The 24,217-nt window shown below is 49.0% G+C and overlaps 1 protein-coding gene across 2 annotated transcripts in view; it reads left to right on the plus strand.

Moving 5' to 3' along the window:
* Window positions 1-6,584: 6,584 nt before the first annotated feature.
* SLCO3A1 (solute carrier organic anion transporter family member 3A1) overlaps window positions 6,585-24,217 on the plus strand; it is a 310,466-nt gene continuing 292,833 nt past the window's right edge. The window contains exon 1 of one of the 2 annotated variants that reach the window (XM_042941078.1): window positions 6,585-6,865. In XM_042941078.1, coding sequence (XP_042797012.1) covers window positions 6,686-6,865 — 180 coding nt within the window. In that variant the 5' untranslated portion in view covers window positions 6,585-6,685. The remainder of the gene's footprint in view (window positions 6,866-24,217) is intronic. The other variant, XM_042941077.1, reaches the window with a different exon arrangement.

Genomic DNA, 24,217 nt, shown 5'->3' on the forward strand with positions numbered 1-24,217 from the left:
CTGACCCTTCTGGGCCCGCCTCACCCAGGGGCAGAAATATAGAGATGGAGACACTGATCGGAGGCTTGTCAGGGAGAAGGGCAGCCAGTGCCCTCCACAATGGGACAAACACCAAGGCAGAGGATGACATAGGTGGTAAGGGGATGTAGGTGTGGGGAGGCAGTGGGAAGCTGGGAGGACAAGAATGAGAGGGTATTCTTTAAAGGTTTCCTGGAGGAGGTGATCTTTTAGCTGACTCTTAAGGTACTGGTGGTTGCAAGCCAGCCGAAGAAAGGGGAGGGAAGGCCATCCTGGGCAGAGGGAATAGCAGGCGGATATGTTTGGAGGAGGAGAAAGCATGGTGAGCTCAAGGGACTGCAATTACTTAATTATGGCCAGAGCCTGGCGTGTACGTGAAGGGCTGGGGGAGGGGTAAGGTAGTGGAGTAGCTTGCTCTGGCTGCCCTAAAGAAAGACAGACTGGGTGGCTTAACCAGAGATTGTTTTTTTTTCACAATTCTGGCTGCTAGAAGTCTGACATCAAGGTGTCAGCAGGCTTGGTGTCTTCTGAGGCTTCTCCCCTTGACTTGCAGACCCTCTCTGCTCCCTGGGTCCTCACATGGTTGCCTTTCTTGAGCTTTCTGTGTCCTAATCCTCTTTCTAAAAGGATGCTGGTCTTGGATGAGGGCCCACCGTAAAGATCTCATTTTACCTCACTCACCTCTTTAAATGCCCCTCCTCCAAATACCATCATATTTTGAGGTGCTGGGGATTAGGACTTCAACCTATGAATTTTGGGGTGATTTAACTCAGCCCAGAACAAGCAGTCAGAGGTAGGGTGACCTTCTTGGTCGGTCCTTTTGCACTCCTCAACCCTTTTTATTTGCTGTCTCATAGGGGAGGAGCTGGACAGGGTTTGGAGGAAGAGAGTAGGGTATGGGGGAGGACCCTAATCCGAGCTGGGTATTCCTTTCTTTGATCTGCATACGCTTTCTCTATTACTAGTACTCTTGTTTTAGGTTTCAGTGGCACCCTACACCCATGGCTTTTCTTTCCTGGTCTTTTTATTTTATTTTTTAAATGTTTTATTTATTTTTGAGAGAGTGCAAGCCGGGGAGGGGCAGAGAGAAGGGGACAGAAGATCCGAAGTGGGTTCTGTGCTGACAGCTGTGAGCCCGATGTTGGGCTTGAACTCATGAACTGTGAGATCATGACCTGAGCTGATGTCAGATGCTCAACTGACTGAGCCAGCCAGGTGCCCCTCTTTTCTGGTCTTCTCATATGTCCTTTCTTCCATCAGCCAGAGGATTAATGGACTGCAGTGTGCCATGACCACCTGGGGTACCCAGGGCTGGAGCTGACCACCCCTGAAGAGGGCAGACAGCTGTGGCCACTTTCTGCTGGGCTCGGGACCCACCAAACTCTTGTCATGTTATTAACTTGGAAACCTCACAGCTCTTTGCCAGAGATGCTGGCTCATTTCATTTGTTCATTTCATTTGCTCACATTTACCATCAGTACCCATCCTTAAAACACAAGGGTTTGTGTGCATTTTTGAGACTGGGAGCAAAACTGGGACACTTGCCCTTGAGAGAGAAAAGGCGTTGTGTCAGGAAAGGCACTCATGAGGACAAGTCTTGCTGCTCCAGGAATGTGGGAGCAGGTCCCTGGGGACAATACCTGGAAGGAAGCTGTCTATAAACCTTGACACCTTCTGGGTCATTTTCCTGTCCTTTTCATAAATATTAAGCTTCTTGGCAGGAGGCCTGTTAGACACTGCACAGGACAAAGGATCCTTTATTTTTAAAGTAAAACAGGGGCGCCTGGGTGGCTGAGTCGGTTGGGCGTCTGACTTCAGCTCAGGTTATAATCTCACGGTCTGTTGGTTTGAGCCCTGCATCGGGCTCTGTGCTAACAGCTCAGAGCCTGGAGCCTGCTTCGGATTCTGTCTCCCTTTCTCTCTGCCTTTCCCCCCGCTTGCACTCTCTCTCTCTCTCTCTCTCTCTCAAAAATAAATAAACCTGAAAAAAATTCTTTAAAGTAAAACACTCTACTCTTAAGAAACTAACAGTCTATTTGGATAAACACATTCTATGTACCCACATATCAGTTGAAGGCAGCCAACGATGAACTCCCCAAATACACCAATATTGGTAAATGTTTATCATTTGTATTGTTTCTTTTGTCTCAAGGCTCATCTTCCACAAATAAAAGACATTTCTAAATCCCAAGTTTCTCCTATCGGTTGTCCAATTTCCTTGGATGTTCTTTCTTTTGGTCTTTCTTCCATGTCTCCAGTTGGATTTGGGTTTCACATGTTTAAAATTGCATCTACACTGATGTTTATCCTTTTCACTTCTTTGGTGATCTATTCAAATTAAGAGATATAATTGAAAATACTGAGCTCTGAATATAGTAAGTGGCAAACCCAGGCTATATGGTAGAAAGGCATATGGATAAGGCTAATTGGCAAGCGGGGGTGGGGAGAGAAAAACTCTGAGAAAGAGAAAATAGGCTTCAACTCAGCCCAAATATTAGTTTCAAGCCAAAGAAGTTGGCCTAGCCCCAACTCTATCCTTGGTTGGACACAATGCATGATTGCTGTATTTTCAGAAAAAGAAAAAAAAAAATCCATCCATAGGGTGAGAATATAAGCATCTATTTTCCATCCCAGCGACAATCAGAAATCATTCTTTGCATTTATTTTTCCACTTTGTATTTGCCTGTGAACAAAATTGAAGCTGGCAAAGGATGGTTCATGTGAATTACTTGAACAACAGTTTCTCATTGTGTTGAATTACATTGAGGCTGCTTGCTGGGAAATCTTGCCACAGCCCAGTAACAGTGAAAGATATTGTCATTCCCCCCCACCCCATGGCCATGAAGTTAACCCACTTCTCTCCCACATAAATGAGTTGGTGGTGGGGGATGAAAGCTCTCCAAATCCTAATCCCAAGCATTTACGTATGGCTTATTAATATTTTTGGAATCAAAAGCCAGTCTGTCTTCCCAAGTCACCCGACTTTCATCATGCTTCCTTCCCTACGTCACAGATTACGTGGCTTGTCACTGTTTGGAATACCTCTGGCAGCCAACCAAGTAAGGAGTGTTGGAACCCCAGGCCTAGCTAGCAATATTTTCACCTAATTTAGGAAAGTCCAATTTAGAACCCAGGCAAGAAAAGTAGTAGAAAGGCCAAAATAATCACAAGGGTCCTTCAGGCATTTGTAATGCCTACTGTTCCTGAATTTACCATCCACCACTAGGGGGATACATGATGAAAAAGGGTCCAGGCTGGAAGTGGCGGCTATGGCATTTCTCCAAGGGAACAGCTCAGGCCGTCCAGTTGAGGAATTGGATGGGATTTAAGCTCTGTTTACCTTGCTTGCCACAGGATGGTCAACAATCCATTTCAGAGGCTGGTTGGAGAGGGGTGCAACAGATCATGGGAGGGCTGAAGGCCCTCTGGATCTCCCCCCTCCTCCTGGCTGCTCCCACCAATTTGGGGTGGAAAATGCAGCTTTCAATTCCCGCCACTTGGGAGCTGTAAGCTCCTAAAAGCCACCTGCTGCTTTTAATCATGAGTGAAACGGGGCTTATAAGACCAGCGCCCCCTGTTGGGAGGCTTGGATCAGCGGTCACGTGCCAGTGCCATGCAGCTATGAAGATGGTCCTGTTCCTTTGCTGCTCCCTCTGCATACAAGAGAAACCAAGCACAAGAACCTGCTGCTCATAAACCCACCTCCTCAACCCTGGAGCCCTGATCTACATACAGGTAAATAAAGGACGACCGCCAAGGGAAGGAAATCGAACGTGTTCAATTCTTTCCGATGGTTGTTGAGGCTGACACATGATTTCTTTCCGGCTGACTCTAACTACTCTTTAAGGCTTCAGCCACAACATTCTTCTCTGGCCGCTTACCATTAATTATATGAAGAAGCTACAATCCTAATCTGGAGTCCTCTCTTTGGCAGAAGTGTTTGATTTCTTTAAGGACAGTTTTTATGTAAAATAAATGACCCCAAACTGAAAAAAGCCTGTGCCCCTCTGGGACTACACACAAGGCAGTGTGGTACAGAGCGAAGGCAGCTGGACTTGGATTCAAGTCCTGTCCCCTTTGAGCTGTGTAATGCTGGGCTAGTCACTATATATCTCTGAGTCTCCATTTATAAAGCAGAAACCATGGGAGTTCCCTTGTCCCCAAGAGACAGACCACTGGGTGACCACTGGGTGATAGGGAGTCATCAACAACCTGGAGTTGTTTCAAAGGCTGGTCCTGCCATTGACTGGATATGTGACATTGGTAAGGTGAGTCAACCTTTCTGGGCTTCCGTTTTCTGACCTGTAAAATGAGCTAATAACAGTACCTGGTTTAGAGGATGGCTGTGAGGGTTCAGTTGTAAACACAGGTGAAGCACTTCGAATGGGGCCTGGCCAGAGTAAGCACGCAATACACATGAGCTCTTTGGGGGCGCCTGGGTGGCTCAGGGAGTTAAGCATCCAACCCTTGATTTTGGCTCAGGGCACGATTCCACGATTCACGAGTTTGAGCCCCGTTTTGGGTTCTGCAGTGACAGCACAGAGCCCACTTGGGATTCTCTCTCCCTCTCTCTCTCTGCCCCTCTCCCATTCTCTCAAAATAAATAAATAAACTGAAAAAAATTAGCTCTTGTTATTTCAAAGCACGTGAACAACACTTATGGACTATAATGCACTCTGCTGTTTCAACAGCAGTGGGACAAGTAAACATCTCAGTTTTGCAGCGCGAAGCCACAGAGGCAGGCAGGGAGCTAGCTCATCAAAGGTCTTCTCAGGAAAAGGCAGGAGATGCTCCCTTGACGTCAGAGTGTCGGAGAGGCCCCAGCCCTTCAAAGGCAGGACTCAGTAGAAAAGTCTGCTGTGAGGCAGCGTGGGGGCGGGGAGGGGGGCTGCAGGAAGGTGACAGACTCTTGGGAATTGGTGCAGCCCCAGGTGACAGGAATTGGGGGAAAAATGGAAAAAGGCCTTTGTTGGGGGGAGCCAATTCAGATAGCAGACAGCCCAGACAAGGAGAGGGGAGCATCTGAAAGGGACACCAGGTCTAGGTGAGATCATGTCTAGAACCAGAGGATGAGGCCGTTTTCATTTCAATGGCATGGCAAGACAGCACCCCCACCATGACACCATCCATTCCCATTCCCATTCTTCGGGAGGAAGTAAACATTTCGGATGTGTTCATTGCTCTTCAGTTTCAAATTGAAGCCTGCGTGTTTCAATTCAAAGCCTTCAGTTTCAATTGAAGCCATTCTCAGGAGCCTAGGAGAAGGGCACATTTTCTTTGACCCGTTATTAAGTAAACGCCTTATAAACAATTGTTTGAACCACCCCTCCTCTCAGTGGCCCAGGCAGAAGTTGCTGAGGGCTTCCTGGTACTGATCCAGTCCTTTCCAGTTTCTCTGAGCTTCCAAAAGCCTGCGGACCACTAGTAGATCTTATTGGTGGTGCCTTGTGGCCCAAACTCCTGGTAATGATTATAAAGAGCGGCTGCCTCGGGGGCTCGGGCTTACAGGCCAAGACCAGGAAGGGCAGCCTGGGCCACAGTACTAGGGGAGGCCTGGGCTAATCGCTTCCCGCTGACTTCAGCCTCGGCTGCATCATTCCTGAGGATGGACTCCAGGCAGATGGAGGGCTGGACAAGGCCCTCTGCTGGGGTCGCTGCGACCTTGCAGCCACCTAGCACTGCGGCCTGGGGGCGACTGATAGTCTGTGCGGTTCTCGACGGATTAATCGAACTTCCCACTAGAAAAGCTTCTCTTCCTTCAGGTCGGGAGCCCTTTAGGCACGCCCAGCGGCCCGGGGGAGCAGGAGCAGGGACCTGCGGGTTGCGGACGCCGCCAGCAGCTCTGACCTCTGGCACCTCCCCAAGCCCCGGGGCGCAACATCTGTCCCCAGAAATACCCGGGCAGAGGGGGAGCGAGCGCGTCCACCCCTCTCTGGGTAACTCGGTCTTCGCTCTCTTCCTAGAAACCGCCCCTCCTTTCCCGTCTAGCGCCGCAAAGCCGCAGCACTCGGTCCCCGTCCCGCGGGGGCGCCCGCGCACCCCACCTCGGTGCCCCCAGTTCCTCGCGCAGCACCGCCCAGCGCCCGCGGGGCGCCCCGTGCCCCGCAGCGCCACCTAGGGGCGGGGCACCGCCTTCCTCCCTCCTGGGCACCCCCTCCCTCCCTGCGCGCGCGCCCCGAGCCGGTCCCCCTCGCGCCTCCCCGAGGGCGCGCTGGCGGCGAGGGGCGGCCCGGCCTCGGGGCAGACGCAGGGAGGCGAGGGCCGGCGCGGCCGGCTGGCGAAGGGAAGCGGGCGATGGCAGCGGCGGGCGTCCGCGGGCGGCGAAGCGGCGGCGGCGGCGGCGGCGGGCGGCGCGAGGAGCCCCTGTGATTGGCACAGCCCGAGCCGGAGGAGGAGGCGCGGGGAGGGCGGAGGAGGAGGAGGAGGAGGTGGAGGAGGAGGAGGAGGAGGAGGAGGAAAGGGGCGAGCGCGCGCGGCGGCGGCGGCGGCGGCGGCGGCGAGGAGCTGTGCCTTCCACCTCTCCAGCCCCGGCAGGACGGGGGCGGCCGCCGCGGGCCCGGGGCGGGGACAGCACGCAGCCTCGCCGCGCACACCCCCGCCCGGCAGCGGGCCCGACACCCGGGGCGAGCGGGAAAGCGGCAGCGGCGGCGGCGGCGGCGGGGGAAGGATGCAGGGGAAGAAGCCGGGAGGCTCGTCGGGCGGCGGCCGGAGCGGCGAGCTGCAGGGGGACGAGGCGCAGAGGAACAAGAAGAAGAAAAAGAAGGTGTCCTGCTTCTCCAACATCAAGATCTTCCTGGTGTCCGAGTGCGCCCTGATGCTGGCGCAGGGCACGGTGGGCGCCTACCTGGTGAGTCCCCGTGCCAACTCCGCCGCGGGGGCCCCCTCCCCGGCCCGGCGCTCGGGCGGCCGGCTGGCACGGGGAGGGGGCCGCCTGGGGCCCGGGGGCAGGCGGGCATGACCTCGGCCCGGCGCGGAGGTTGGCGAGTGGTGCAGCGGCGGCCGCCGGGGGAGCTGCCGGCCCGGGCTGCCGAGCGAGCCGGGAGCGGGCGGGACCGCGGATGCCGGCAGCTGCTCGCGCCGCCGGCGGGGGCCTGGGGTGCCCGGGGAGGAGAGGCGGCGGGCAGGTGGCCGGGAAACCGTTTGCTTCCCCGCCGGGAAGGCGCAGCCAGAGGGTGAGTTCAGGAGCCCCCTTGGAGAGGCAGGCATCGCGGGTTTCAGGTGACCTGCACATGGGAAGAAAAGCCAGTTGAGCATCCTGCGTCCTCCACTCTTTCCATTCCATCCGCCTCGAGAACAAATTCATTATGCATCATTTTCTCCGGGCGCTTTCCCCATGCGCCAGTTACGGAGGGTGGGGGGTGGTATTTAACAGCTTAGAGTAAAATGCACCCGAGTGTGGCCCTGTTCGGAGCCTGGGCTGCAGGGGGAATATTCCCTCTCCGTATCCCAATAGCCATCTTTTGGCGTCTGGGATAAAGTTACAGTACCTGGAGAGCAGCTGCGAGTTTGTGTAGCTCCTGCTACCCGTGCTTAAGACCTCGATTCCCCACCGTGGTCTCTCGCCCGCAAGGGGGTCGCATCATTTTGCACAATGTGCGTCTATTTCATTTGCCTTCTGACAGGGGATATTAATGCTCAGACGGCCCAGGGGTGCCTGGCATATCAGAGGAAACAGCTTGTAATGACTCAGCACTGTCAAATACCTACTTTGTCGCCCTGTCCTGCCCCGCGCGGGTGGTCCCGACTTGAGTTCCAGAGAGCGCACTTCCAGACCCGAGTCCAGCCCTGCCTACACAGGAGAAGATTTTGTCAGTGTATAGTGTTAAGTCATTACTTTGGTGATTGACCTGAAACATGAAATGAAACGTCAGAGACTTTGAGTGTTCCTGAACAAGTTTGACGGAGATAGAATTGGACAGGATTTTGGCTGTTGGAATACCACATCCTCAGATAGAACCATGCTTTTCCTGATGTACCACTAATCCCTCCTTCTTGGCCTTGGGGTGCAGTTAATGAAGGCTGGACTGGTGGGTGCCCTGTACCATTCATAGTCTCCAAAGACTCCCGGGCTTACAGTCAGAGGGAAGTACAAGCAGGCTTGTAGCGTAGGGGAACGTCATTTTTGTGCTTAGCAGAGAGGATTGTTCAAACTCAGCTCTGTTCCTGGGGTGCCAGAGTTACAGGGCTCCTGAAAATCAGCTGCATTTCCTTTGCTCCTTGTGAGATGAAAGTGTTTTAAGTCCCCGTCTCTGTGCATCCTTGACTTGTATGCTGCAGGTGAGCCCTGTAGCCCAAAGCAGAGTTTTCTTCGGTGTTTAGATTTTTGTTGTACAAAATGCACTTTTCTCGGTAGCTCCAGCACAGACGGTCCCTGTTTGGGGGGTCAGTTTATCAGCACTTTCACGGAGGGAATTTTGACTGTTACGATATTAAGATAGGTATGTGTATTACCAAGATGCAAATGCGTATTAACAAGATATTTGTGGGTCTGTGCTGAAGCATATGCAAAGTATGTACTACCTAACCGGGGTCTGTGTTTGGGGAGGTAATTAGTGTATCAACAGCTGCCTTCGGGTTTACCAGTTTGTTTGCCTGAAGCCAGTTTTGTTCAGTAGGGTGCGTTATTCATGCGTGGCAAACAGGAACGGAACTTTTCACACCATGAATGATAAAGGCCTGGTCTTAGTTTTTTAGCTTGCCATGATCTAAGGGTTTTAGAAAGGAACGAGGCTGAGCTTCAACTAGATGAGTAGCCTGGGCTCCTTTAGAAAGTTAAGAAGCAGAGGGCTGCTGGTGAAGCTGGATACCTAAAGGCAGGGCTGGCTGGCACCGGGAGATAGAAAGTTGACTTTAATCCCAGAGTAGGCCAGTGGCAGGAATTCAGTCCACCTGGTTGTTGGTGGTGGGGGCAGAGGGGGGCTGCTGGCATTTCCAGCCTGGGCTAATAGAAAGCCTGGTTCAGAGGGGTAGGGTAACAGGAGTCGACAGGTGACCAGCAGAAGGTGGATAGAGGCCCAGGAGAGGACAGGCCTAGGAAACTGAATTTATTTTGATTACTAGGAGTGGAGGGATAGGGTGCTCAGGGCTCTGCCCTGCCCGGCTGCCCTGGACTCTCTGTGGCCATCTGAACCTCGTGAAAATAAATAGTTTGCTTGCCAGGGTTGACTGAATCAGGTTGCTGTGGGTTTTGTTTTTCTGGGCCACTTGGGAGTTTTCTGTTCATCTGTTAATTTGGAGGTGGAATAAAAAGTTATTCCTGCAGCTGTGTGTGACTTCTTCATGGATAATTTGAGAATGAAACGTTGTAGGATGTTTGCAGGAAAGGCAGACGTCTGCGTTTTAATTCATCATGGCTTTCTTAAGAAACCTCAGAGCCTGCTTTTCTAGGTGATCATACGCCCTGTCAGGGTCCATGTGCCAGGGGTGTGTTATATATGATCTTTGCGTTGGCAATCAGCCTGCCTCTCCGATGAAGCATTTTCAGGTACCTGATGAAGGGCACACCGTGGGACATTGCCAACAGTGCTTGCTTTGATAGCGAGAGGGGTTATCGAAAGTTCTATGCCAGCGACATTATTTTAATCTATTTGATCCCAGTAGTCCATGCAGCTACCTTATTATTTTGTCTTCTCAGATGCCGTGTTTTATATTTGGAGGCTTCATTTCATTTCTCCTTTACTTTCTGAAAAGGGCTTGCCCTGTGTCTTCAATTGCACTGGTGTAAGCTCCCCAACTGCACAACTGAAGCAGGAAGTTGCCTGTGATTTGAGAAGCAACTTTGTAAAGCAGGACTGTGTGTGTGTGTGTGTGTGTGTGTGTGTGTGTGTGTGCGCGCGCGCGCGCTTTCCCTCAAGAACCTGCCCAGGAAGGAAACTCAAGGGAGACTTGTATATGAGACAAACACCAATTGTTAAGCTGGGCAGGGGACCAGCAACTTTTTGCCTCCATGTGTGTGCGGGTGTGGGGGTGGGATGGGGTGTGTGTGGGGGGTCTCCCAGGGCAATGCTGAAGGTTATTGACCCTGACACCCAGATGCTGTGATAGTAGAGATAAGGTAATCGCGCAACCCCCCGGCCAGCTGTGGATTCTGAAATCTTGCTACACTTGCAAGTGTTGTAACTGGAAATCATACTTCAGATAAGCCAATGTCACAGGGATGTTCTCTCCTAGTCCCTTAAACTGCCTGAGTGGCTATGCGATACTTTGTTGAGCATAAGAAGAGAGACCCATCCAGTTTGATCGGCAAGGTGTGCTCGGTCAAGAATGCGATTTTCCTTTACTTGGGTCTTTGCTTTGGGTGGCTCCAGTCTGAACTGACCTTGCAAGGATGTGATCTCTGCTTAAGTCTCGGCCCCTTTGGAGAAGGCTTAGGCCTATGGGAACTGCAGGAGAGAAAGTTATTTTGTGTGTACTTCATGGTGATGTGTGGAGACCCACTGAGATGTCTCAAGCCATTCTTGGAGGCCAGCCCTGCGTGTAGAGCTTCGTGTGTGTTATCAAATTGCCGAGGACTGGAGTCGATAAGGCTGTGTACAGGAAATTAAAACCTTGACACCTCTGGGCAGTTAGGATTGAGGCTCACATACAAATGCATTTGAATTTCCTCAGGATGCAAACTTGACAAGGCCTTTTGAGTCTCCAGGGTGGGGTGCACAGACAGTGCCTAGGACCCGGGGTGGGCATTTCCCTATTTAGAGTTTTGCAAACCCTAAGTCGGAGGTTGTCGTGACAAAATAATTCGCCGGATGACTGAGTGCATGTAACAGAACTCCCATCTCACTGATTTATAGTCACTTTAAAAAGTGTTAGGCCTGAGAGCATTCAGTGGCTTGCAATTACTTGTAAGATGAAACTACTGGATTTGTTATTCTTCTTTTTTTTTTTTTCTCTCTCCCTAAAGAAGCATTATTTTGAAGATGGGTTTTTACGTCTCTTACCCAGAAGCAGACAGCTGAGGGACATTTTTAAAGTCCTTGTCAAATTAGTATGATGACTAAGGCGACTGTATTTTACTTAATCAAATTATTTTACACACTTATGGTTACTCAAAGTGACAAATTCCCTGCCATTTGCATAATTACTATATAGCCCCAGGTAGTAAGAAATACAATTACCCTGATTTTTTTTTTCCTTGCTGTTTGGTTGCACATGTTTAGCTAATAATTATTTAGGGGAAAAATGATTTCTGCAAATTCCTTTCAATCAGCTTTGTGTACACAGCTTAGTTTCTCTAGGGGTTTTCTCTTGTGGGTTTCATGGTCAAAGAAATGGGATCAGTGGGCTGTAAAGCGGGCAAGATCCTTCCTGAATTTTGGAGCTCTCCCCCTTTTCCATTTTAGATACCTCACAAAGCAGAGGACACAGAGGCCTCTCCGCAGGGGCACTGTCTTGCTAATCACATGCCCAGCATTTAAGCTCATCTTCTTGCTTGCCTGCTGCCGGAATGGCATTGCTCTGTGTTAAGCTGGATAAGTTTCTACTTGGGCAGAGGCAGTTGGAGCTAGAGGGTCTCTGCATCCCTCTTGCTCATCTTGAAGCAAGCTTTCAAGTGCTGCTTGTTTATGGAGGGGCTCGCATAGCCATCACTGGGGATGAGTAAGTGTAACCTAGCAAAAAACAATGAGGAGGCAGCCACAGTTGAAGACGATGAAGGCCTGGAATAAAGACCAACAAAATCCGTGAATGTTCCTGGTTAATTGCAGACAGGGGTGTTCCTTTCAGGGTCTAGGCCTCCTGCAGAGGGAGTGGCAAGGACTCCCGCTGAGCTGACCTTGTTCCTTGGATTGAGGAGGGCTCCTTGGGGTGCCAGGCAAGGAGGGTGGGGCCTGCCAGGTGACTGGGCAGGCAGGTCTGCAGAAGTTGCCCCCCTCTTGCTGGGGTGGAGAATAAAACTCTACCAGCAGTATTTCTCCTTTCAACTTGGTGAACACATTTAACTTGCAGGGATTTAAATTTTTTTTTTTTTAAGTTTATTTTTGACAGAGACAGAGTGTGAGCATGAGCTGGGGAGGGGCAGAGAGGGAGGGAGACACAGAATCCAAAGCAGGCTCCAGGCGCCGAGCTGTCAGCACAGAGCCCAACGCGGGGCTCGAATTCACAAGCCCCGAGATCATGACCTGGGCCGAAGTCGGATGCTTAACCGACTGAGCCACCCGGGCGCCCCAAACTTGCAGGGATTTAACTGCAGCACATCATTTAATAAATAACCACATTCCTCCAAAGGAGAATCACCGTACTCAACACTTCTACTCATATTTTGTATACCTACTCCTATTATGTTACGTATGTTAATGTGTGCATCGTGTGCATTACACGTTTACATACGTACACGTTCTGGTGTAGGGTTGCATAGCCCAAATATTGAATGCTGTCCCTTTTGGACGTTGTTAAGGGACATTTTGCTGGTAATTTTGATTGTGTGGCTTAAACATGGGTTTAGAACTCCCCTGAAGTCAAGTGACCTATATTCTGTTCTCTCTCAGAAATGTTTTTGGTAATCTGTAAGCCGGAAAGATAGCATCCTTGTTCCTTTAACTTAGTTTTGCTTTCTGTTGCTGTATCTGTATCTACAAAATAGGAAATAAGTAGGGGGAAAAAGGGTGGAATCAGTGACTTTGGTTCACAGGATAAATAAAATTGGTATGGTTTGAGAAACTTGTATTTTATGTAACCCAAGTGTCTATGTGTTCATGTTAAAATGACTAAACGTGGTTAAAACCCCAAATGAAATGGTTAAAATTGCCAGGTAGGAGAATGATCAGCATCTGCGGCAACCGTGGCTCAATGGATGAGCTTCCGAAGACCTGGGATTCACACCCACGTTCTCCCCTTCTTGGCTGTGTGTTCCTAAACCGATTACTTAACCTCTCTGTGCCTTGGTTTTTCATTTTAAAACTGGGGTCTAATAATACTCATAACGATTCTCTGAGGATTCACTGAATTGGTACATGGAAAGCATTTTGAATGCTAACTGGCACATGCTGTTTGATATATACGAGCTATTAATAATGACATGGTTGTACATATTTTCCACAGGCATTCAGTTTGTAGCCCCAACAAATGAGAAATAAAATTATTTCAATCAAACTTTGATTTGGGTGTAGTGAACTGTACTCTCAGGTAGTTCCCTTGTTCTGCATGAACATTTTGTCCGGGAGGTAAAATGTTTTTAGAAGCAAGAAATAAGTACCAGTTGCTAATTCTGTTTATTCCCTTATTCTAAATGTAGCAATCCATTTTGTCTTAAAGACGCTGTAAGAATTACCAGTCACGTGGGAGAGGAGTTCGCTCTAGTAATGGTTCTGTTGAGCGTTTCTAGCCAGTGGGTACTTGGAGGTGGGTGGACAGGGGTGCTCGGGACGGCTGGGAGGGACAGGCGTCCTGATGCCTCGTTTTGGGGGGCCCTGTTTCCCGTCGCTCACGTCTGTGGCTACAGGATAGGGAATCCTTGATGGTCCTCTATGTTGCAGGCAGCTGAGGAGCAGTGAAGAGTGTTGGCTATGGAGTCAGAAGACTTGGACTTGAACCCGGGCCTGCTACCTACCGGCTCCTGGTGACTTGACTTACCTGAGTCCCAATCTTGTCATCTGAAAAATGGGACCGACTTACAGATGGTTGAGATATTTGAATAAATGGACACATGATAGAGTGCTCTCCTAGGGTACAGGATTCAGTACTTGCTTTGCTGCTAATGACACAACCCTAGTTGCTGACCTTGGCATAACCAAAGTCCTTCCCCAGGGCCTGAGAATTTGGGGTATTGTGTGAGGCCTCTGTTTTGTTTCCCACGTTGGAGATTGGGGCCCTCATAGCTCAGTCTGCTTCTCTGGGTGAAGAGTGGCCACTTCAAAGCAGCCTGGAGTGTCAGGATTCGGGGATCAAGGGACAGATGTCCTGGACATATGCTGTCCTCCGGTCAGCGACCTTGGAGCTTGGTCCTGGTTGCCGGGGGTGGGGGGGGGGGGTAGGGGGGTGCGGGGCGGGGCTCAGGTCTCCTGCCACACCCACTGCTTCATCTTAATCCTCCTGCAGTGCTCGACAGGGCTCAGCAGACACAATTGGGGCATTTTCCTCATCTTGACCCTTTTTGGTTTCTCTGAAGCAGAGCAAGTAGGCTCTTTTTTAAAGTTAAAAAACTTTTTTTTAATGTTTACTTATTTTTGAGAGACAGAGCATGAGCAGGGGAGAGGCAGAGAGAGAGGGAGACAAGAATCTAAAGCAAGCTCCAGGCTCTGAGCTGTCTGCACAGAACCCGATGCGGGACTTGAACTCACAGACCTCGAGATCATGACCTGAGCCGAAGTCGGACGCTTAACCGACTGAGCCACCGAGGCACCCTGAGCAGGCTCTTGATAGATGCCGTGCTGTTTCTCTTCCCCCGGGTCCATTCATCTCCACTTACGATGATTGTTTAGGGGGTTACCTTTGCACAGCGCCCCTCTGGTCACACCTGTCCTTGGGAAGGATAAGGAATGGACTGGGCTCTTCTCAGTGAATCAACCTGCAGCATCTGTTTTAGGCGAGTTCTTAGCTTCACATTCAAGGCCCACGGGCTTCACAAGAGAGCACACGCTCTCCGAACACCACTGCATCCCCAGACTCTGCTGGCTGGGTGTCGACTTCCCCGAGGAAGAAACCCGATCAGCTTCCTAAGACCCTGGACCTTCTGTAGCCACAGTTGAGTGAACAAGCCTGGCTGGGGGCGGGGGTGGGAGGGGTGCTGTGTCGTGGGCTCTCCAGTGACAATATGCAGAGCGGAAACGCTCCACTGGGTGTAGAGGAATCTCTGCAGCTGGCTGTTCCCAGCTTCTTTATTTCTGTTCTTCTTTGTGGCTTCGAGACGAGCCTTTCTGAAAAGGGAACCCCTTCCTAACGGAGGGTTTAGTAGCTCAATTTAATAGAAATGATCGTAACCAGCCCAGCTGTTTCCTGAAACGAGCGGACGTTCCTCTTTAAATAGGGAATGGTTATTTCCCTGAGACATAATAGTCGGTCATTAAAATTTTCTTGGACTTAATACAAATGTCTCATTTATGACTTCCAGTCAGCACTTCAGTGGAACAGTGTAAAAGCCAAAGACAACGTAGGTTGGCTCCAAGCCACAGGTTTTGAATGGGGCTGGGGAGGGGGTAGTGTGGAGCCCACTTACTCCCCTTTGCCTCCATGATTTCCTTCATAAATACCTTCATGAGTTCCTTCATAGATAAAAGGTGCCTTCAACACCTCTTCAATACTCTGTTCTTCTGGGACATCACATCCCCAGTGGCATTTTAAGATGCCTGGTAACAGAATGGAAGAGCCTTGAGTGTAACAGCGAGGTCTTATTTCCTTAGCATTGGGTTTGGTTAAAATCTTTGCCACGAGCACAGAAGCAAGCTGTGGCCACAACCCGTCCAAGTGGGCAGTGGTATGGTGGGTCCCTGGCATGTCCCAGCAGGTCTGAGTTACTGTGGGATAGAGTGAGTCCATTCAAAAGCCTAGGGAGTGCCTTTCTTCTGTCTGTGCGTCTGTCTGTCCACCCACCTACACTCCGTATATGAGTTCTGTACTATGTGGTGGCAGATTCTGATTTGTCTGGCAGGTTGCCCTTTGGGATGGGTCTCTGGATAATTAACTTGGCTGTCCGGGTGACCCTCGAAACCTTTCATCGGTGGGTCTAAAGCCTGTTGTGGCTGTCTCTTCCTAGCTCCCCGAGTTCCCGATGATGCAGAGTTAGCAGAAATAGGAAGGAGCCAAGAGCAGGCTTTCAACACATAGTCCTGGGGAATATAATAGAATATTAGGCATCTTGCTCCCTAAGTCACTGCCTACACAACTACCAGAACTTAAGCAAGATAGAGATGATTCTTTTTACCTCCATTTCTGCATTTGCAAGGTTGGTGCAGGGAGAACAGTGTCACAATGGTGCTTTCAATTAAAGACTATTGTCAGATGTTCTTGGGACTGGCTGTTGTCTTTCCCTCCTCCCCTCTTTGGGAGAAGGCTTATGTAAAATAGACACGCTCCGTCTCTAATTGTTGGATCTGCTCCCCCAGCCTGACACTGCCTCTTTCCCATCCTCGGCTGATTCGAATGAGAAATTACCACCTTGAATATAAGCAAGTGGAAATTGGAAAGCCGCCCTCCGACTGATTATGTAAGCTCTAAAATACTGTACCTGAAATCTTGTGTTTCCCTCGCTGAGAATTCTCTTAATGAAGGTACAAATTTCTAAGCGCGGACCTGTATGTTTTTGTTATGTAAGCTTCCATTATTGTGACCCCAACCTGTGAAAAAGAGTGGTGTTGATTAGTTAATCTCTCCGTTGGCTTTCAGGGTCAGAGAATCATTGGAAGTAGACTCACAGAGCCACCTAGAGCTCTCCCCCTGGAACTTGGCAGCCTGCTGCTTCAGCACCAGCACCTTCTCTCCAGGGGTGCATAGGCTCGTTCTGTGTCTGAGGTCACCCTGACTCTCCGGGTGGCAGAGGGCAGGTGTCCGTGAAGGCTTGAGAGGTTGCTTGTGCGATTCAGTGGCATGTTCGGGAATAAAACCACTGTCGATTGTGATGGGCATCCGTGCTTTGGACATTTCATTTCCCAAAGTCCCCCTACCATCGCCTTTGGGGTGTATTTTGCCTCGTGTTGCATAATTTGCCGGTCTTTTGTTGTGGCTCATTCCCACCATCCTCTTCTCAGGCTGCACGCTGCGTGGCCCATTTCACATTTACAGCCTCCTAAAGTGTAGACAAGGAGCTTATTTTGTGGCCAGAGTGGACACTGGGAGGAAATACTTAAAAGAAACTAGACGAGTTGAAAGAGATCCAGAAGAGCTTCAGAAAGGCCTCCCCTGTCTTCATGCGGAAAATTTAGGACAAGACTCACAACTGATTGTGTGATTTATCATGTGGCGGGTCGCATTGTCTCCCCAGTGTGGTAAATACTGTGTCGTCTGGGAGGCTGAAATGCCAAGAGGAGTTTTTCAGCCAGCCGAAGGAAGGATGTCTTCTGGAAACAAAACCCACAAAGTAGCACCTTCGCTTTACCTTTGCCAAATCTGTGGAGATGCATACGAATCGAAAAGGCCGTCAGTGTAGCTCTGTGGCTTGCGGGTGATGGGAGCAGGTGGGGAGGGCGTCCTTACCACACACGGGCTCAGAGGGGCGCGTGGAGCCAGCAGGACTTGGGCTAAAAGCGGATGCAGCCCCGTGAACCTTCTGAGATGCACAGGTGGAACCGACTGTCCACTCGGCATGTCGTCCCTGTGTCCCAAGGTTGGCCTTGGCTTGCGTTCTTAGGTCTCTTTAAAAATAACGGGTGCCTGGGTGGCTCAGTTGGTTAAGTGTCCGACTTCAGCTCAGGTCATGATCTCACGGTTTGTGGGTTCAAGCCGCATATCAGGCTCTGTGCTGACAGCTCAGAGCCTGGAGCCTGTTTCAGATTCTGTGTCTCCCTCTCTCTGACCCTCCCCTGTTCATGCTGTGTCTCTCTCTGTCTCAAAAATAAATAAACATTGGGGCACCTGGGTGGCTCAGTCGGTTAAGCGTCCGACTTCAGCTCAGGTCATGATCTCACAGTCTGTGGGTTCGAGCCCCATATCAGGCTCTGTGCTGACAGCTCAGAGCCCGGAGCCTGCTTCCGATTCTGTATCTCCCTCTCTCTCTGCCCTTCCCCTGCTCATGCTCTGTCTCTCTCTGTCGCAAAAATAAATAAAAAAACATTAAAAAAAAACAAAAATAAATAAACATTAAAAAAAAATAACATAGCCAAGGGGGGCCACCCGGGTGACTCAGTCGGTTGCACATCTGACTCTTGACTTCGGCTCAGGTCATGATCTCGTTGGTTCAAGGGTTAGGGCCCTGCGTTGGCCTCTGCATTGACAGTATGGAGCCTGCTTGGGGTTCTCTCTCTCCACCCCCCCTCCCCTCCCCTCCCCCAAATAAATAAACTTAACAATTTTTATATTAAAAAATATCTGCCCTTACTGCTCTTCATCTTAGGCAAAATCGGCACAGGATTAAGTAATTTACCCAAACATGCAGCCCCTACCCTCCAGAGCTAGCCCCCCACGTTAGCTCGCGGGGTGAGTAGGTTAACAGTCCAGAAGAGTTTCATTTTTGGAAATAATGATTGTAAACATACAAATAAAAGTAATGTTTTGGTGAATGCAGGAAAAAAGTCCACTTTTTTTTCTCTTTTAAAATATTCCTTTATATATATATATATATATGTATATATACACACACATATATATACATATATGTATATATAGACCGTTTCCTAATAGGCATCATACCTATCCTTAATCTGGTGAGCAGGTAAAAATACATAGACCGTTTCCTAATAGGCATCATACCTATCCTTAATCTGGTGAGCAGGTAAAAATACATACACTTGTATTTATCTGTCTTCTGATACTTTAGATTTCACTGGGGAACGCTTTGTCACTTAAAAGTAGTAGGACCAAGGCAGCTATTAAAAATGCCTCTAGGGCTGCAGGCACCCAAGGCCGTCAGGGAGGCTGTGCAGTGTGACAAGGGACACGTTTTAGAGCCCCCATAAGGAAGCTGAGTGTTCCTGTGTTCAGGTCTGTCGCCTCCGTGACTGCTTTTCTCTTTGCACCGGGTGAGCTGAGCTCTGGTGGTCACGGTGGTCAGCTCAGCTCTGTCGCCTCCTGGTTGTTCATTAATTTTATTCTTGCCTCCCTGTGCTGGCCCCTGACGCCACAGGGCCACGCTTCACCAGCCCTGGCAGGATGTCCCAGTCGGATCCATCAGACCTCTGTGAGAGCGTGCTCCCAGGAGTCAAACCCTGGTCACTCCTGAGTAGGACTCCTGTGCCAGGCTTATGCTACAGGCACTGTCAATATCCTTTTTCTAGCTGTTTCCTTTGTTGGTTTCTCACCGTCCTCATTGGGTGGGTAATATAAGCTAAGCTCTCAGTCCTACAGGAGGTAAAGATCCAGTCCCACCTTTGACCACAGACTGTATGTTAATTCTTGCCTTCCCGGATGGACCCTATTGTATTTTATTTGGGGGGTGGGGGTGGGGGTGGGGAGTGTGGTCTTCATATTCTATTTAAACCTTCCCCTGTGGAGTTCAGAGGATAGTAGGGGCATTCCCAAACATTTTCTGTATCTCTGATGTTAGAGAAAAATTGGGTTATACATTCTCCCTTAGATATAGAAAGGTGTGACGTGTAGTACAGAGAAAGTGACTTTGACAGTTCATCCTTTGGTTGGAGGAAGACTTGGACCCAGGGGCGGGAAGGTGGATGACGATATGAATGAGTTTCTAGGGCATTTCTGAAGGAAGAAATGGGGTGTATTGGTTCCCTGGGGCTCTGCTGAAACAAACTAACCATACACGGGGTGGCTTCCAACAACAGATTTATTTTCTGGCAATCCTAGAGGCCAGGAGCCTGAAATCAAGGTGTCGGCAGGTGCGTCCTTCTTCTGAGACTCCAGGTAGGATCGTTTCTTGCTTCTTTGTAGTTCCTGACAGTGGCCCTTGATCTTTGATGTTCCTTAGATAGGCTTTGTACCCCTCCCTTATGTGACTCTGAGGTCACATGGCATTTTTCTTCTGTGTCTCTCTCCTCCTCATAGAAGGACACCATTCCTCTTGGATTAGGATCTACCCTAATGCCCTCATCTTACCTTAACTACATTTGCTAAGACCTTGTTGCAAATAAGGTCACATTCCCAGATATCAGAAATTAGGGCTTCATCCTAGTCCTTTTTGGGGGACACGATTCAACTCATGATACCAGGAGCAAAATAGAGCAAAGGACCCTAAAATGGTTTGATGGTACAAAGAAGAAGAAAAAGAAAAAGACAGACTCTTTGCCCTCTTCAGGGTTTTGGGTTGGGTAGGAAACTTCTGGAATGTTGGTCGGCGTGTCATTCTTTGCAGATGTGCTATCCTGTGACAATCCTTGTTTCCTTTCTGAATAAGTAAGGGGATAACTATGTTTCTGTCTGTGGGGTGGTGGTTAGGCTGCGGGAGTGAGCCCAGTTGCGTTAATGAATAGCTTTGAAAACACTCTTTCCCGATTCTGGGCATAGCTGAGTGCAGGGAGTGGCTGGGATGAGTACAGCATCTGATTAAGGGAAATGCGTGTAAAAAAAAAAAAAAGCCTAGAAATACATGTGGGTGAACATTATGTGTGTATATATTTAGAGTGCGTGTAGTACAGCTCTCCTGTGCCTTACACCCGGGACTCCTTAACAGGAACCAGGCCCTTTGAAATGTCCAGCTGGCCCTGTCGCCTCCCTGAAGTCCTACCTGATGCAGGAGGACTGGAAAAGAATATTATGGCCATGCCAGCCAGTCCCAGATTTGGCCAGGTGTGTGTTACATTAGGACCAGACCCCTGCCTTCTAATCTCATTCATCTCCAGGGTTGGGGTTTTTTTTTTGTTTTTTTTTGCTGGGGGTGGGACTGTCTGATTCTCAGAGTTTCTCAGCATTGGCTCCTTTTAAAAGACTTCAGCTTGGTCTCTGCCAAACTTGGACAACTTTTTGAAGTAACTGTGAGCAACATTGACTTCAGTAAAGGCATCTTCTTGGGCCTCACGGAGTCTCTTTATCCGGGTGACAGGGATGGCATGTTTATATTTTTTTCTACTAATGACTCCTTCATGAGACCGTCCCAGGCCCTGGGCCAGGCCACGGCCCTGCCCTCCTGAAGACCTGCAGCTGGTCTGGCTGTATCCGCGGTCCATGGGACAGCATGGTCTTTGCCATAGAAGCCAAGTGTTGGGTCAAAGTGGGAGGTGATGTTGGAGATGGCCCTGGGGAGAAGAGTAGCTGTCCAGTAATTTTCTCAGCCTTGGTCAGGGTGGATCCAAAGAGAAGGAGACATCAGGCTGGTATTTCAAGAGTCTGGCTGGGGAAAGCCTTCGCAGGTGGGACGGGGGTGGGAAGCCATTTTGGAGGAGAAGGGGAAGGCTGGGAGCACAGGGCCACAGCCACATGCAGGGGCATGTCAGCGCCAGCCAGCATTGCGGGGGCCGTCGGCACCTCTCTTGGCAAGGCTTACCTCCCTCCCCCCAGCTTTGAAGTGGTGCCCTGAAATGCTGCTACAGGCATGTGGAAGGCAGCCGCATCATGGCGTCCTCAGACTTACCTAGAAGCAAGCATGGCCGCATCGCATGATGTAGGCAAGGGTCTGAAGGACACCGCTTGTCCCAGTGTGCTGTGCCCGCCTGGATGGGGCAGTCGAGGAGGGGCGGGGGCTGGGGCGTCCATACACAATGGCACCTCTGTGGCCAACCTCTTTTTTTGACTTATCTTCCAATGAGATTTCTGCAAGATGAGCTAAAATGAGGAAAGGTCCTATCGTATTGGACTTCTTTTTCTCTTCAAACACTTCAGCTCGGCCTTGGATGTATCAGTTCTGGGTAACTTTAAAGCTGGTAACAGAACAAACTGTGTTCACACACAGGAAATGTCTCCAAACAAAAAGTGGGTGTGCAGTTTACAGTTTAAAAATTGGATGGAGGCCATTCGAACTTCCCCTCCCATTCTCCTTGAGAAGGACTTGGCAAGCTGCTGAGAGGGGGCATTCCTCCTTGGAATAATCGTGAGGGTCCAGAGGGAAGCTCTCTTCGGAGCAGAGCCCCCCGGCAACTGGGCTGAGGCCCCGATACTGTGGGGGCTAGGAGGCTGGTGGAGCGTTCACTGAGCTGGGTGCCCTTCAACTTCACATCCTGTGTAGAGGGGATGTGGAGTGTGGCCAGAATGCCTCTGGCCTGTTGGCCCACACCTGTTGCCCACAGATGGCCGATCTAAAAACACGGGCTGAGACAGCTCAGGAACCTTGTGTGGCCTCATCACTTGGCTCTACCATTAACTTGAACTTCAAGTTGATGCTTGTGGTATTTTTCTTAATATAGAGACCTACTGTTTTACCTATTGCACAAGGACCACGTGTGTTGAAGATTTGGAAAATATAGAGAAACATAGATTCAATAATTTAACAACAACAATAATAATAAAAAACATTATCCATAATGTCAGGGCCTGGAGAGACACTGTCAACATTTTGGGACCTGTGCTTTTCAATCTCTGGGACTACCTGTGTTTCCTTATGACTGTGAGGACAGAGTACAGGTGACCCTCGAACTATGTGGGGAGGTTAGGGGCATCAACACCCACCCACTTCCCCCACAGTCGAGTATCTGTGTGTAACATTTGACTCCCTTAAAACTTCACTACTAATAGCCTACAGTTGATCGTGAGCCTTACCAATAATACAGACAATTGGCTAACACATATCATATATATGAATTATATACTATATTCTTATATTCCAGTAAGCTAGAGAAAAGAAAAGGTTATTAAGAAAATCATAAGGAAGAGAAAATACATTTACAGTATTGTACTTAATGGAGAAAAAAATCTGTGTATAAGTAGATCTGTGTAGTTCACATCTGTGTTGTTTAAACGTCAATGATAATAGAAGATATTGGCTTTGTGAACTCCATGCCTGTTGTGTGTTAATCTTGTGTGGCTTTGGGCAAATGACTTTACCTCTCCATTTTATGTCTAAGATTGGCATGGTATTTTTACCTACTTCATACTAAATGAGATAATCCATTCACAGTGCTTACCCCGTGCCTGTGCAGAATGTTACTATTGTTACTATTATTATTTTATAATAAATCAGATCACACTGCACATTCTTACTCTTTCCCCTAAACCACTGTGACTACTTTCTAAGAATTTTTTTTTAACGTTTTACTTTTTATTTTTGAAGGAGAGAGAGATGGAGAACACGAGTGGGGGAGGGGCAGAGAGTGAGGAAGACACAGAATCCAAAGCAGGCTCCAGGCTCAGAGCTGTCAGCACAGAGCCCAATGCAGGGCTCGAACTCACAAACTGTGAGATCATGACCTGAGCTGAAATCGGATGCTTAACCAACTGAGCCACCCAGGTGCCCCTGTGACTACTTTTCTGCAATATCAGATGTTTTCCTCTGGTGTCACTGTTATGAAGAAAAATGACCTTATTGTTTTTGTAAAAACAATGGATATTCATTATGAAGAATTTTAAAATGAAGAAAAGTTCAGGTAAAAAATATTTTAAGACATTCCAAATCCTACCAGCGTTTGGAAATAATCGGGACCGATCCTGGTGTTTGAGGGGTAATAGTTATCTTCTCTCCGTTTCCCCCTGCTCCCACCAATTAATAATCAATAGTGTAGCAGACATGTGATGGCCAACCACAGGGGTATACGAATATCAGCTTGGAGTTTGTATGGAGACATTTGGAGTTCGGATTGCAAAAAACTCAGTTTGTGGCCAGATCCAGGCTTCAGACTACTTTGCTCCCGGTCAGAATGATGGGCTGTCTGTCTCTGCAGGGGTGCACCTGCAAAGCTTACCTCCTGGAGGAGCAAAGAATGTGTGCACCCTGAGGTCTCTTCACAGGAGAGGAAAAGGAAGAGGTCAGGGCAAGACTGTTAGACTTCCTTTCACGATTTTATAGACCAGATAAGTCTCCTGAGCCCCCTTTGGGGAGGATGCAGTGAGGAAGTCAGAACAGATAATTTTTCTTTGTTTCTTCCAGAAAGTAGAGGTTCCTCCTTTAGTATGGATCCGGGTATGGGTTCTGGGAAGAGGAAGGAGTAACTCCCACCCCCTTTATAATGATCATTAGCAGTATAGCATCTCAGAGTTCTTTCTGTTCCATGGAAAATCGGCTGGCTGGCTAGATAAACTTTGTAAGATACATGTTCTTAAAATACAAAGTAGTAAATTTAACTTCACTCCAGTTTCACAGAAGACTTAATTAAAACTTGGAAGAAGTCACTGCCTTCTACCCTTGAGTGTTGCCATGGAAGAGTCCAAGGCCAGCCCGCTTTGTCCTCCTTTATAGACTACGTGCTCGTAGATAAGAGGCTGGAGGGGCTCTTTCTTAGTATCCGACATGTAACTTAACGAGTATATCAGTGCCACATGAGATGTGTCATATTTTTGTGGCACTTGGTGTGTTCTTTCAGTCGACAGATTCAATTCTTTATTAATAGTCTCAGGAGAATTTTCTTATATTGTCTCTTTGATTTTTCTTGGTTCTGGGCAGTGAGTTCTCTGATGGAAGGACACCAGTTACTTGTATGTTGGATTGTCTTTGAACTCTATACTTGTTTGTTTTTCTTTGATTACTTGGATCCCTTGTTTTTATCGATCGTCACTTTTTTTTTTCATTTTTTTATTT

The sequence above is a fragment of the Panthera leo genome, chromosome B3, assembly GCF_018350215.1.
Source record: "Panthera leo isolate Ple1 chromosome B3, P.leo_Ple1_pat1.1, whole genome shotgun sequence".
Classification (NCBI taxonomy): domain Eukaryota; kingdom Metazoa; phylum Chordata; class Mammalia; order Carnivora; family Felidae; genus Panthera; species Panthera leo.